At 41.1% G+C, this 15,611-nt stretch overlaps 1 protein-coding gene across 8 annotated transcripts in view; it reads right to left on the bottom strand.

Annotated features, from left to right (window-relative positions):
* Window positions 1–15,611, bottom strand: part of ERCC6 (ERCC excision repair 6, chromatin remodeling factor) — a 72,222-nt gene that overhangs the window by 23,120 nt on the left and 33,491 nt on the right. For all 8 annotated transcript variants that reach the window (XM_008521989.2, XM_070615236.1, XM_008521987.2 and 5 more), the window contains 2 exons: window positions 14,056–14,214; window positions 7,679–7,814 (listed from right to left, as the gene is read on the bottom strand). In XM_008521989.2, the coding sequence (XP_008520211.2) occupies window positions 7,679–7,814; window positions 14,056–14,214 (295 nt within the window). The remainder of the gene's footprint in view (window positions 1–7,678; window positions 7,815–14,055; window positions 14,215–15,611) is intronic.

Below are 15,611 nucleotides of genomic sequence, written 5' to 3'. Positions count from 1 at the left end.
GGGGAGAAAAGTAACAGAAAAGAAAAAACAGGAAATACAATAAAGAAAATAAGAGCTGGTTTCAGAGTGACCATACCTGGGGTCTCCATATGACAGCGCGTTATCAGCAGTGAGACTTTCCACTGGGTAAGTGAGGCCAAAACCCAGCCTCGTGTTTCAAAGAGACCCAAACTAGACTGAGACTCACAGTTGAAAATATGGGAATTATCAAAGATAATGGAAATGTAAACAAAAACAGGGCAGGATTAGAAATGTAAATATCAGGGGCCACCTGGTGGTGTAGTGGTTAAGTTCAAACACACAGCTTCGGCAGCCCAGAGTTCACTGGTTCAAATCCAGGGCGCGATCTACACACTGCTCATCAAGCCATGCTGTGGTGGCATCCCACATACAAAATATAGAGGAAGACTGGCACAGATGTTAGCTTAGGGCCAATCTTCCTCATCAAAAAAAAAAAGAAATAAAGAAATATAAATATCAGACATAAAGAACTGAATAGAAAAATGAGGGATATTTGCATTTGAAAGGAGACAACATACTGAGAAAGAAGAGCCATGAACCTTACCCACCAAAAAGCAGTGCCACCAAACAGGAAGGCAAAGCGCTTCGAGCTGTGGTGACAAAGGGGTCCGTCCACAGCCTGCAGGGGACCTGACCACAGCCTCTCAGTTTGACAGATCAGAAGAGAGAAAGTAAGATTAAAGAAAACAAAACTTTAAAAATTAGGGTACAAAGAATCTGAGCATCACGTCTGCGAGCTCCTTTTAAAGCCGCAGCAGAGCTGTAGACACGTGAAGAATCCTCACTCTGCACCTTCTACTCAGAACAGCGGAACTCAAACTGAGCAGTGAACACCATCTGCTACAGGCAAGTGAAAGACTTAACAAGATACCAACTCTAGTGAATCTTAAAGAAAAAACCTGGCAGAATGGATAAAGCAAAAACTAAATAACTCGTTGAAAAGACCAAACAGAACAGACAAACCTCTGAAAAGTCAGCCCGAAGAACAGACTTGGACGCCAGCATGAGAAACGTCCAGAAGCGCGACCACAGACAAAGAGAATACAAAACCGTTAACCAAGGCTGCAGGCAATCTCACGCCAAACACACCTTCAGCGTGTGCCGGAGGAGGACGGCCACAAAAGGAAACTACCAAAATGGGTCCAAGAAAAATGAGACAAACTGATGAGACTAATGCTGAAGAATCTGAAAGACGCTCTGCTCTTCTCACCACGCCCACCATACCCAAACTACTTTATGAGCGAAGCAGGAATCAACCTGTTATTTAAACTGTTCCCAAATAAAGAAAAGGACAGACTGCACTCCAAATCACTATTATAAGGCTTGTAGCAAAACCCTGTTTTCAAAACTGACAGACATAACAGACTAGAGATCCATTATTTATAAATAAATAAAGTCTAGCAATATATTAAACTAATAAGGCTTAGCACAGGAATGTAAGAATAACTAAATATTAGGAAACCTAACAATAATTCATGGAATCACAATCATCAAATTTTATAAAATTCAACATCTTCAAAAACGATATTATCTTAATAAAGTAGGATTCGAATATTTTTTAATTCAATGGCATATAAAAGAGTAGAAAAGGGCCAAGAAAATTCTGCGAGAGAAAATAAAGAGGAGGAAACTGTCTTCTTATATGCATAATACACTCAGAACTTCAAAATTAATAAAACTGTTTTAGAGAATAACTACACTAACTAGAATAACTACAATACCTAGTACCTATTAAAGGTTCGATTCTTATTTTTGATGTATTATTACTATGACTACTATTTTGCCATCTAGGAAGTATTCCACAATTTTCATCGCCTGCACAACGCTACACTGAAGGCCACGCCTGATTTAACCGTTTCCTGACTTTTTCTCTCATGATGAACGCAGCAGTAACATGTCAGGGCTGCAGCCTTACGAACACACGCACAGGTTCCCTCAGGACTCGCCCCCATCTGCTCCTCCACTGGCACCGGCCCCGCCGCAGCTGCTAGTGCCCAGCGAGGAAAGGCAGGCTGTCCAAAGACACACGGCTCCTCCTCGAGCGCCTCACCCTGAAGTCCCGCGACTTTCAGAAGCCAGAGTTGGTTTCAATAGTTCCTCCACACCTCCATTTTCCACCGAGACCCTGGGCAGGCAGCTCTCCTGACGCTACCCCATCAGCCCCCCCAGGAGAGCAGCGGCCGCTAGAAGGCATGGAGCAGGCAGCGCACGAGATGATGGCAAACACACACAGGAACACTCCATGCCCAGGGCACTCCAGGCACAGAGCCGTGTGTATGCGGAGAAAACGGACATGAAAACGACTCTAACTGTTTGGGGCTTGACATGCAGCAGAAGTTAAAATACCATTCACACTTACAAAATGCCCACTGGATCATAGCCAAACCCTGCAATGCAGGTCCACTTGCTCATGGAGCCTGGACCTGCTGAGCGCTGGATGCACACCCTCCCCACGGTCATTCCATGAACCGCCATGGAACACCACCTCCACCAGGATTCTGGGCATCACTTCACCACAGTTAAACAAACGCGATGCCAAGCCTCTCGCATACACACCACTGGAACCACAGTTAGCTTCTTCTGCATGTTTAAGGACCGAAGTTTATTTGGAAAATTCTGTAATGTTAGCTGTAGAAATACAGAATTTCTACTATATTCAGAAAGATGTATAATGCTGAATAAGAGCTAAGCCACTTTTATAAAAAGAGGAAGAAATGTTTTAAACGTCCTCATTGACAATACAACCTCCCCTTAACAGCCACTGGGTAAAAAACACATCCAAGACTATTTGTTTTCACCTGATTCCATCTCAGAATTCTATAACTGCCTAGACTGGAGTTTCAATAATGGTGAATTGTTGAATATTATGGACGTCTCTATCCAAACACTTAAGACAAATCATCTCGGGCGGTTTCAAATTAAAAGCTTGTAAAATATGTAACCTCTCCTAGTTTTTGCAATTAATAGGGTACATCTGCAATTAGCCTGACTTACTGAATGCAGTGCTGTTGTCATTAAAAGATGTCTGTGAAAGTGCTGCTGTTATTATGGGGGCTCAGGAGACCAATCCCTCCTAGAGGGCAAACAGTGGACTGGTGGAAAACAACAGCCATAAATCACGCTGTCAGGGAGCGGGCAGCGCGGAGAGCAGCGCAGGCACATGAAGGCCATTCACCGTAAACACAGCACGCAGCTTCCCAGCCAGGATTCACTGCACCTGTAATTAATTAAAACTTCCTTCAAGCTAAATCTTTAATAAACAAGGATTTGTGCTGACAATGAAGGAAAAAAGGGCTCCAGCAACACAATTTTACAATATACCTCACGGAACAAGCACGGCATCCATCATTGCTTGTATCAGGTGCACACACTGTCTCTGAAGTTAATGGGAATCATATCACTTTGTGTTATAATTTGTGCACCTGGAATGGGTCTGAAATATTTAGGATGCTTGAGGGACTATGTGGCCCTTTCTACTTTTATTTGGTATGTTTTTGCTCAACTCCCATCTAGCATTTTAAAAAGCTAAGTCTTTTTCACTCTAGCGTTTCAGAAAACAGGGCTTTCAAAGAACACGTGATGGTGGTCTCATCAGATGGCCAAGTGTTTGTGTGGTCTATTCTTCAATCACAATTTGCATATCCCAAAGATAATTTTAACATTCCATTTTACTATTTCCATTTGGGGCCAAACGTATCTGGACATAAGGAAAAGGTCTGGACATGACTGACCACGAACACTTTTGACAAAGCAGGTCGTGAACTTTCTATCCAGAGCATATTTATACTGAATCAGTCAGAAAATAAAGTTGCTTTTCTCAACTACTGAGATGAAGAGGTCTACAGTATTCTTTGTTTTTAATAGTAGAATTACCTGAATAAATGTTATATGCCAGGGACTACACTAAGCTTTTTGTACACACATATTAACCCTACAAATCCTCACAAAATTAGCAAAAAGTACCCATTTTACAAGGGATCAAAGTAGGCTTAGAGAAGCTAAGTGACTTGCACAAGGTCACAAAGTTATAAAATGGCAGAGTTAATTCTCAAACCCTGGTCTGGCCATCACAAAATCTATGCTTTTAGACCTTTATGTCAATGTTGTATTTCCCACTCTTAGGCCTCTAAATGCCATGACTGATCAAAATGAGATAAAATTCTCTGAATTATCTAAAATATTCCACACAATTACTATATCCTACATAGCAGAAAAAGGTGGGAGATATACAAAGTGGCAACCATTTCAGAATATAAGCAAGAAAGTTCTCTTTACACATCCCCAACAAACTGAAAAAAGGGTTGTTAATAATTAAATAAACTTTACAACACAGTGCTAAAGATGTCACCACCCACTGTGAGTTATGGGATAAGCATCACAAAACTGCCTCCTTTTATTCTCTTTTCATATATTTTCTTTCTTCAAGAAACGGTTAGCTTCTCAAGGTCAGTTAAAAACATCATATCCATTTTTTGGAGCCCTAACAGCATCAAACACCTGGAATATCGTGCTTATAATTGTTTAACAAATAAATATTAATCAACTCACATAAGTTTCTCTCTGTTAGAAAAAAGGGATCACAAAACATAATGAGAAAAAGAAAATCTTAGATTCCTATTAAATGAGATTTCAACTGACCATTGAAGGAGATTCAGAAGCCTCAAAATATCTTTATCTGATTTGATCATTTGGTTGAAAATATTAGCCACGTATTTTTTTGCATGGTTGCTGGGTGTATATTTGATAATTCTATATACCGTCAATCCAAGAGAATATTAACAAAGATAATATGGATGAAATGGTGAGAGAGGTGGGAAGCTAAAAGGCAATTTGGGGAAGAACGACAGATGTGCTCCATCAGAAATTCTTTGATCATTTGACATCTGCTCTCTAAACGAAAAACTTTCAAAATCTTACGTTGCACTAGCTACAACAAATCATTACAGAAATAAAGATAATATGCTTGAATGATAAATAAAACAATTCTGGCATTATTGCTCTTTTAAGTTTTCTAAAGAGAAATTTTCCTCTCTTTCCCATTTTCTCCAGCACTGAGCGTCCCTATCCCAGAGCGCCACCATTGCTTTTAGGCAGGACAGCCGGTGAACAGAGAGAGCTGCCCCATGGCGGCAAGGGATCTCAGCTGGTAAGGATGGAAAGAGGTCAGACATCAGATGCTGGGTTAGCGGTGAGACCAGCACTGAGAGAGTATCTGAAATATGAATAAGAAACAAACTCCACAGCAACCTAACACACATGTGCAAGCCAACAGGTGTGTGTGGGGTGTTGACAAGGATCTGCACATACAAATAGAAAGGAAGGGGCAGAAAGGTCAAATGCCCCTTCAGTGTCTGAATCCAGAAGCCAGTTCTGATCTTGGAAGTGTTACTAACCAGGTGGGTGCAAAGGAATTAACACATTCTTAATGTGTTATCATCACAAATAATAAACTGATATTAACAATAATAAACTGTGTTTCTAAAGTGGGGAATATGGTTTCAAAGATGCAAAAGACTATGGTTTTGATGTTTTGCATAACAGCTTACCTCTTTAAACATTTGAGATAGTTTACAATGGAAAAGGAACCGGAGAAAGTTAAGGGTCAGAGTAAAAACACAAGTCTACCACTTTTCCTCAAAAGTTAGGTAAGAAACTTCAAGTTGAACTCCTTGGAAAACTGTAAAGCACTAAAAAACTTATGAACAATCATATGAATGCATGTGCCTGTGTGTGCAAAACAACCTCAGAAGGTAGAATCATTGTAAACAAAAGTGAAATATCTATTTTCTAAGGTTTTGCCCCCCAAATCAGAAAGCAGGTCTCATCAACAGAGACACTGACCAATGTCAATTCTATTTCCATTAATGAGTGAATGTATTCTATTTACATGAGCTAGTTCTTCGGGTTATAACAGAGGGAATGTGGGTAAGCCACGCTATAGCTGAAGACGTGAAACAGCTTCACCAGCCCAAAAGAAAATAAAATGATAAAGAACAACACACACAAAATTTGCCTTCTAATGACAAACATCAACCAGTGAACCCAACTACAGGATTTTGCTATACAAAACATTAAGAGATGTCAACAGAAGTGAAAAAAGGAATCAAAATGTTTTACAAGGGGGCCAGCCTGGTGGCGCAGTGGTTAAGTGCGCACGTTCTGCTTCAGTGGCCCGAGTTCACCAGTTTGGATCCTGGGTGTGGACATGGCACTGTGCTTGACAAGCCATGCTGTGGTGGGCGTCCCACATATAAAGAGGTGGAAGATGGGCACAGATAGCTCAGGGCCAGCCTTACTCAGCAAAAAGAGGAGGATTGGCAGCAGATGTTAGCTTAGGGCTAATCTTCCTCAAAAAAAAAAAAAACAGTTTTACAAGGATGATGACAGGAGAGTTACAACAATTTCCTTTGACTAGAAAAACAATCCAAGCTATTATTTTCATACTGCTAACATTCCCTTTTTTTCCTTTGACCATAGCATTTATCCTACTTCACTACTTATTTTAACTCAATTTGTTTTCCACTTAACATTTCAAATTAAGGGTAAAGTCAGCTGATTTAACAAGAGCTAGGAGAAACAGGATTCCATCTCACCAAACCAGAGCTGCCAAACTATAGCTACCCCTGACTCCCTTCCAGCAAAGTTCCAGTTACTCAGATCACACACACAGCGGGAATTCGGAAGAAAAGGGGTATGGGCAATACAGAGCCACTGCGGTTTAGCGGCTCGCCTGTGTCCAGCCCAGTGAGGGCTCCATCCAGCAGTTCTGGAGCAGCACTGCGTTCACGGGGGTGCACGAAAGCTCACTCAAGAGATCGGAAGACGCAGGAGAGAAAGAACACAGAACAAACCACCACTTCCTTCAACACAGCAGCCTGCAAACCCACCCTGGAAATGCCTAATTACTATTTACTCAGCAAATGCTTACGGTGACCATGAGTAAGACGCAGGCCCACTCTACGAAGCTTACAGTCCAGATGCTGAGACAGACAGAAAATGTAAAGAGCATAATACGACCTGGCTATGCCACCCACAGGACCACAGATAAACCTCCTTTCTGATAACGTGGCCAAAACTACAAATAAGTGAGGAAATACAACTTTCGAAATACAGTGATTACAGTTATAGAATGATCAAGGACTCACACAACAAAAAGCAACTTAACTGAAAGCAACAATACAAACTGTAAAACTCTCAAAACAGCAGGTTATTCTTTTGTTCATCAAAAGTATGTTTTAAAAGCATATTAACAAATGGGTTTACCAATTAAGAGTTATCATTTTACATTTTGTACCCACTTTCCTAAAACTGTTTAAAGCTGCTAATGCCCCAAATCCAGCCAGTCACCTGCTACGTACGCCCCTGATTTACAGCCCCGCTCACAGACTCAGGCTGTGGAGTCCTGTCTGCGCCCAGCTGCGTTTCACTGGACAACAAAGACATCTCAACACCACCAGAGTGTGAGCACGGTAAACCTACGTTCAGAATTGTTTTGAAACTACCGAGCTCCAAGTACATGAGTAACAATAAGTTTAATGCAGGAAAGAAACACAGGAACATACATTTCAGAAATACATGGACCAAAGAACAAACAAATATGTAATGTGGAAGGCTTTAAAACAAAACAAACAAAAGGTAGTGAGCCCTGTAACGTTACCTTTCTGTGGGTACAGGAGCCAGTCTCATGCAGAACTGCCACTCGGAAGGGAGGCCACCACGTGTGAAATTCCTTCACCCACTGGTGCATCACTGTCGTCGGACAGACAATGACAGTCGGACCCAACCCCTCAAACCTGCACCCAAAACATCCAAGAAGGAAACACAACCATGAGCGACAGCACATGGATCATCGACTGCCAAAAAACAAGAAACAAACAAAAATTTAACAGTTCCGAAAAGAAAATCCTAGCTATGGAAATTTATTGATATTTTCTTTAAAGAAAAAGCTAGTGGAGTTAAAACCCAGTAAGTGAAATCTGTACGATCCCATTTCTCAATTAGGGGATGCCAAGTACTAAGAGAAAACACCAGCTAATACAGTAAAAGACAGCATCCATAGCAAAGTAAAAGAAAAATCAAACAAGAATTATGCAACAAATACTTCTCTTTCCTCTTCTATTCCAGGTTAGTGAAGGTGTTACACAGTGCATCTTAACCTCAGTGAATGTAAGGGTATCCTAAATCCACCTGAAGCTTCAGAGCTCGGTAGTTTCAGAGTTTTCACCCACAGAATTTCAGTCAATCTCGGAGCCCTGGGAAGTGGGCAGGACAGACACCCTCTAGTGTTCGGGGGCCCTGAAGGCTGGCGTGACCAAGGCAACGTGGCTTCCAGGAGACGGAGCGATGCCTGAAGTCAGTCTTCTGCCAGCTGCAGCCCGCTCCTGCACCACGTCATGCTGCTCGATTCTCCAGGATATGAAAACCCGGCAGGGGAGCATCACAGCGACTGTTTCCACCAAGATGTCCCCACGGCACCAGCCGTCATCCTCCTCCCACCTTGCCTTCCTTCCACGTCTCCTAATCCAGTGGAGAGAACTGTCCCCGACTCTCCGGGTGCCCAAATTGGCAATCCAGGCCTCATCCCTGGTCTGTCCCTCTTGTTCTCCACTGTATCCAACCTACACTGAGTCCATGTCACACCTACCTCCTAAAGCCCTCCTGAAGTCACCCTGTCTCTCTGTCTAGACTGTCCATACTCCAGTTCTGGCCACTAGCATCTCTTACACGGGGAACTGCACTTTCTAGCATGACCATTTCAAAAAAGGAAAATCTGAATGCCTCATCCCTTTGCTTGAAAGTCCTAAAAGCCTTTTAATGTTTGCCCACTACTCGTGGGACAGTCTGAACACCTTAACCTGGCCTCTGAGACCACGAGGACTGACCTGTGCTGGCCTCTTCAGCCTCATCTCTCTCCCTGCCCAGACCCCAGCATTTGCTTCATGGCTCAGCACTCCATCTGCCAGCCCTGCCTGCAGTTCTCACAAAGGGCACGCTCCTCCAATCTCCCGACCTTTGCCTGTCCCTTCTTACCTTCTTATCCTAGCCACCGTCTATTGTCCTTCAGCCCTCAGCTTCTTCTAGTCTTCCCTGCCCTTTTCTCTCTAGTTGGGGTAAGGGCCCTTCCTTGGTGCATCCGCACTAGTTAGTGCCCTATACTAACCCTATCGTAACACGTATCACCCTTATTGTACTTGTGGGTTAGATGCTCCCTAAGCAACTTGAGGGTGTAGCGACAGCCTCTTCTTCAAATGATCTCAACGCCTAGACCACAGGAGGTAAGTAATGAATACTGGCTTTATTAAATGAAAACTTTTTTTTTTAAGTTGGAAGAAAATATATTGAAACGTTGAAAGATGATTTCTGAGTTGGGGAATCACAAGTCATTTTTATTTTGTTGGTACAGCTCAATAAAAGATTCCTGAACTTAAAATAATTTTCTTGTAAGTTACTCAGAGTAAATCACACAGTGCTTGAAATATTAAAAATAATTTTCTGGAGCCGGCCCGGTGGCACAGCAGTTAAGTGTGCACGTTCCGCTTTGGCAGCCCGGGTTTGCCAGTTCAGATCCCGGGTGCGGACATGGCACCACTTGGCATGCCATGCTGTGGCAGTCATCCCACATATAAAGTAGAGGACGATGGGCACGGATGTTAGCTCAGGGCCAGTCTTCCTTGATGCGGGGTTGGTGAGCTGAGGAGTCGAAAGAAAGATTTCTTGGACTCTCAAGGTCTGGCAGTAGTGCTCTTTTATTTAGAGAAGAGTGTGGAATAGCATGGGGACAGGACCCAAGGGCAGTTAAGAGCTGCTGCTGCATGGGGACAGGACCCATGGGTAGTAAAGAGCTGCTGCTGCATGGGGACAGGACCCATGGGCAGGAGGAGATGCAGCTGAGGAGATGCTGCTGCCGCTGCTGCTGCAAACATGGGTTAAGAGTAGGGCTAAATTTAAGGCCTAGGTATGTGAGTTATCTCTTTACAAGACAAAGGAAAGAATATGTAAAAAGAGTTATTAAAATGGTATCAGTGCCAGTGGGGTCTGGTTATTGGGTGGTCTTATAACTTTTAGATAAGAATCAAACCAGATTAAGTAAATGGCAGAAGCCACCGCTTAAATATTACCTTCAGCTAAAGACAAAGGAGGATGTTGGGGTGGGGGTCAGTTACAGGAGGTTGCCAGACAGTAAACAACTTAGGTCCTTGCCTTCCCCATTAAGAGTTTCTAGAGATAAGGTCATCCCTCCTTCTTCCTGGTGCAGAGAGGGAGACATCCCCCACAGATGGAGACTTCCTTCACAAATGCAAATGTCTCTCATCAAAGGGCAAGCAAATTCCACTCCTCAGAGCCTCCTTCTCATCTGCCGTTTTTAAAAGTAACCAGCCTAAAATAATCCTCATCATTCCTCAGCAAAAAGAGGGGGACTGGCAGCAGATGTTAGCTCAGGGCTGATCTTCCTCAAAAAAAAAAAAAATTTCTGCAGAACTGAAAAATACCTTATAGCTCTAACAGAACAGGCCATACTTAAATGAGGCTTAGCCTACACTCCAATGTGACACAGGCCTCTACTCACTTTAAACCCTCTCACCTCCAGCTACAGTCACTGCCCCACTGCTCCACAGAAAGCGCTCAGCTACAGAAGCCAGAGACTGCACGAGGCCCTGACACTTCTGCACAATTCCTAAGCCACACTCTGCTCCTCGTCAAGGCACATCCTGGGCAGGCCCCCCTCAAGCTCCCTGGGGAGGGCGTGAGTCTGCCCTGGCCCCTTCCATGACCATATTCCTTTCTAAAGGATTAAACGAGCCAGCTTCTTTCTATTCTCCAAGGACAAGAGTTATCATCAGTACACACTTAGTAGAGATTAGGAAAAAACCAATCAAAACCTGTCTAAAATATTTTTTAAAAACTCACTTTCAAATAAGCATAAATGTATACACAGGCTTTTTTAGGTTGTAACATGCTTTCCGTAAACTGCTACATTGATGACTCACACTTTGTCATTTAAGGCCAGTACTTTATCCTGGCTGAACGTCTGTCTGGCATCATTACGTCTTTAATTTCTACCGTTCTCCCTCTATTAGAAGACTATGGAGTTTGCACGCTGAGTGGAAATCTAGGCGCAGACCCAGACTGTTCCTGAACCACAGAAGGGGCAATCAAATCCATTAACAGGCACATCAACTGAACCACCCTTTTCCAACCCTCAATACCGGTGAGATGAGCATAAGAAACGGCTAAATGTACTAGAGTGATTAGCATCAATTACCAAACTGGCTAGAATTCCTTTCATCTTTGATTATCATTGATTATCTAACGAATTTAGGACACGCCAATAGCTCCAAGGTCAAATATTTCAGCCTGCAGGATGGAGATCTGCTACTCATAGCTTAGAATGTACCAGAAATTACAAAGTAAAATATTTACCTTTGAAAGTTGATTAACTTTTCCAGGCCATTTATTGGTAATTAGGAATTTACTAAATGATATCCAAGACTTTAAAGTATTAACTGAAGTTTGAAAGGTAGATAATTTGTCTCCTCTCCATCACAAAATTCAGGGGGCCTACCATTATAACATGAATGGCAAAGTGAAGAGAAGGCAGTAGGTTACGAACTGGGAACACAACAGCCAATACAGTTTTATTAGCCACATGTAATATGCTTCTCCCTCTTTTAAAAACAAACACACATACAAAACACATTAAAAAAACAAAACCAAAAACAATTCTTTTAACCATGAAGTTTCTTCTTGGTACCCCAGAGACTTACACTGTTTCAATGATGATGGACCTTAAAAGTGCAACACTAAGACCATCTCAAATTAGCCTCAAATCTACAGCTTGCAAGAGTTCAGAGAAAATGTAAATAGCTAATGAAGCCACACCAGCTCATGCAGAACTTCATCTGACTATTCATCTGACTATTTTTCTTTAGGACACAAACATAGAGGAGAATTCCAAGTTCATTTAGTTTGAGGAGAGGACATATTATAAAATTGTTAGAAAAATGCTGAAAACAATTTGCTCTGGCACATGGATGTGGAGGGGACCAAGCTCCCCAGTACACCTCCATCCAGAAAGAGCCCAGTTGTTGGGCTGAAATATAACCGCATTCTAGGAAGCCACTTGTACCAATACTATTTTAATAAAGACGATCTGGGCTAGAGTCCAAGGTGCCACACTATTTCATTACGGAAAAGAGGATATGAGCATTGATAGCTAATTGATTACAGCTGCTGCTCATTATTAGCCCTGCCTTCACTCCTAGTAGGATTGTCTCCACTCGAGAGAGCACGTTTTAATTTTTAGATCAAAACTACACTGCAGGGATGACTTAGGTTTCTCAGGCCCAGAGTCGTAGACTCCACACAGGTTTCACGATAACAGGAAGGGAAGGGAAGAAAAGAGATGGGAAATAGGAAAATCCCAGAAATCATTTAAGAAAGTCCTAGAAACCATTTGGGGCAGCGTGGGGCATTCCAGTCATTAAAAAAAACCCAAGTAGAGTTATGGAGCCAAGCCAACCAAAAGGCTATTTAGAATAGGGCATTTTTAAAAACGCTAAGCTCATGACAGTCATAGAAAAGAAAACACTGAACACACATCTTCAACTTTGACTTTTCCCTTGGGCGGGAATATTTTGTGTATTTCTAGGCAAAACGTTAACAGACTTCTAACATTTGAAGAAAAACCTCTACAACAATACAACTTCCTTGTAAATAAAAACAACAAAACATTCAGTATTTAAAAATCTCCAAATGTTTTCTCCCCTTACTACATCTCTATAAACATTTCTAAAATATTCTAAAACTTCAAGTACTCCTCATGAGAAGTGTTGATCTGCTAAATTAATGAAAGAGTAAGGAATAAAAACAAAGCACGAAACTCCAAAGATTAAAAGAAAAAAGTTCTTTCCTCGATAGTTCCCGGTTTGTATCTGGCTCTCCACTGAACACTTCTCTGCGATGAACCAGAGGCCAGGACAGTAACTTTCTGCAGATGCTGACTTCAGGCTCACTGACACTTTTTAAAGGTGTCTCGGAATCGTCCCTAGTGATGCCTGAGGTTTCTACCACATAACCGTCTGGCAATTGTCTTGCTGTTCCTCATCAGATAAGCCTATTGGAATCAAGGAGTTCCTGGATTATCTGGTTCAAGATGAAATATCCCAGATAATTTACCTAGATTATTTTTACCAATACAGGCTTCCATAAAGCCAGTTCACAGCTTGAATATTGAGACGCTCACTGTATGTCAAGATCAAGTATTTCAGGCCTACTGGACTGAACTAGCACAGTTTAAATGCTTATTCTTTCAGAATACTAAAGCTTTAATAGTTTATTTAAATTCCTAAAGAAAATAAAGATTATAATCCTAACATAATTTTCTATCATTTTAGACAGTCACTTAGGTCCTGGCTTTAAAATTTACGTAAAATTCTTAAAGATGGGAGGGGGGTAGAAGGCATAGCGAGCAGACAAGTAACTTCGTTTGAAAAAAGCGCTGTCTATGAATGCTGTCACGCACACTGATTATAAAAGAAATTCAGGAGAACGGCTTCTCTAAAGCTCCAACTTTCCCCAGGAACAGACTTTGCACTTCCTGCAATGCTCACCTGGTCTCCTGCCAGAACAAACATTTTAATGTAAAATTTAATAAATGGAACTAAAGGTATTATGCCTAATTTAAAATTCCATATTGTGTAAACTATTGATATTAACATAATTGAGTTTGTAAACAATCCATTTGCAGAAGCTAACCTTAGACACTGTATTGACCCAAAATATCTAGTGGGGCTCATCTGCAAAATGAAGCATCAATGCCTGGAATTCATTAAAAGTGTTACATGTTTAATTTCTCCTGCCCTACAGCTCCATTGTCTCGTAAAAATTTTCCTTTGATGTCCCCCACTAAAAGAATTAAAGGAATATTGTAATTGAAATGTCATCAATAATTCACAAGACCCTCCTCCACAGCAATACATCTGATGAAATATTAATTGAGCTCCACAGACTGACAGTCTGCAGAGGAGCACTTGCCTGTAATTTGAACCACGAGTCCTGATCTTGCTGTAGCTCAGACCTGCCAAGAAGGCAATTATCTGGATGGTCTTACCCAATCCCATTTCGTCTCCCAGAATTCCTCCTGCCTGCTGGCAGTGCAATTCCCACAGCCACCTAACACCTGTCTGCTGGTACCTACAACAACAAACACCAACAAGAAAAAGAAAATGGCAAATGGTGGATAAAACAGATCATAACAGAAAGCACTCATGAATTAATCATTGGGCTAGGTTCTAGCACCAGTCAGAGAAACATGCCGGATGTGTGTTTTACATGAGTATTATATTTACAAGGTCATACATTTTTGATTACATCGGCATAAAATCACAAATTTTTCTTTACAGAACGTTAAAACATTTCTAATTAAACTGATAGATAGGGTAATTAGGGACTATTTCATTTCTTTTCCAACATTAGAAATAGTTTGGTAAACCAGCATGAATTTATTATCTTTTATTCAATATCCTTCTGGAAAAAAACTGAAATATTTTTAGTTATAGATTTCCAATAATTTTTCTATGAAAAAGAGGCATTAATATTTACTTGTTCAATCTGAACGGCATCAAAATACAGGAGAGAGAACACCACAATTTACAATATACATACTGTTGAAAAGTCACTTGGTAATCAAGTTATCTTTTAATAGAAAAAATTAAATTTTAAGTCCATAAACAAGTCTGAATAATAGGGCTGTTCACAAAATTAGTACTTAACAGATGATTCTGTCATATTACTAGCAAATGCAAAAAAAAAAGAACAGCTTAAAGAGTCAACAATACAAAAGGTCTTTTTTAATATTTTAAAGCAGAACTCGATTCAGGTACTTTATCATAGATACAAAAAGATCAGAGCTATTACAATAAGGAGTACTGGTCAAAGAGAAATAGTATATTCCCCTCTAAAAAAAAACGGAATTCGTATTTTCCTTTCTCCATCAATGGCATGTTTAATCTATAATCTAAAAACGAAGTTAAAGGAATAATGCAAAAAGCATTTCTGAGAGTGAAAGAAAGATTTAACATTATAGAATGGTATGAAGATTATTTGCCAAGTTAAAAAAAAAAAGGCAAAAGCAAACAACACAAGTTAAAAGACAATGAAATCCAGGGGCCAGCCGGGTGGTGTAGTGGTCGAGTTTGCGCGCTCCACTTTGGCAGCTGGGGGTTGGTGGGTTCAGATCCCAGGCATGGACCTACACCACTTGTCAGCCATGCTGTGGTGGCGACCCACATATCAGGTGGAGGACTGGCACAGATGTTAGTTAGCTCAGGGTGACTCTCCCTCAAGCTTCCTCAAGCTACGTATTTCTACCTAAAATCTCATTATGGACTTCAGTCCCTGTTAAACTAGTTTTATTTAATCTCCTCTCAGTAAATATGTCAGAATTAACTTTCCCCCAGTATTTTGCAAATCAGTTCCAAAAGTTTGACTCTAGCCGTTGCCATTATTATCATATAAGGAAAACTCTGAATGAGAATTTTGCTGCTTGTTAAGTTTGCTAAATTAATTATAATTTACACACTGAATATGTA

Source organism: Equus przewalskii, chromosome 1 (genome assembly GCF_037783145.1).
Source record: "Equus przewalskii isolate Varuska chromosome 1, EquPr2, whole genome shotgun sequence".
In the NCBI taxonomy this organism is placed as follows: domain Eukaryota; kingdom Metazoa; phylum Chordata; class Mammalia; order Perissodactyla; family Equidae; genus Equus; species Equus przewalskii.
Note: the sequence above shows the minus strand (reverse complement) of the source record. Positions and strands in the feature narration are given on the sequence as shown.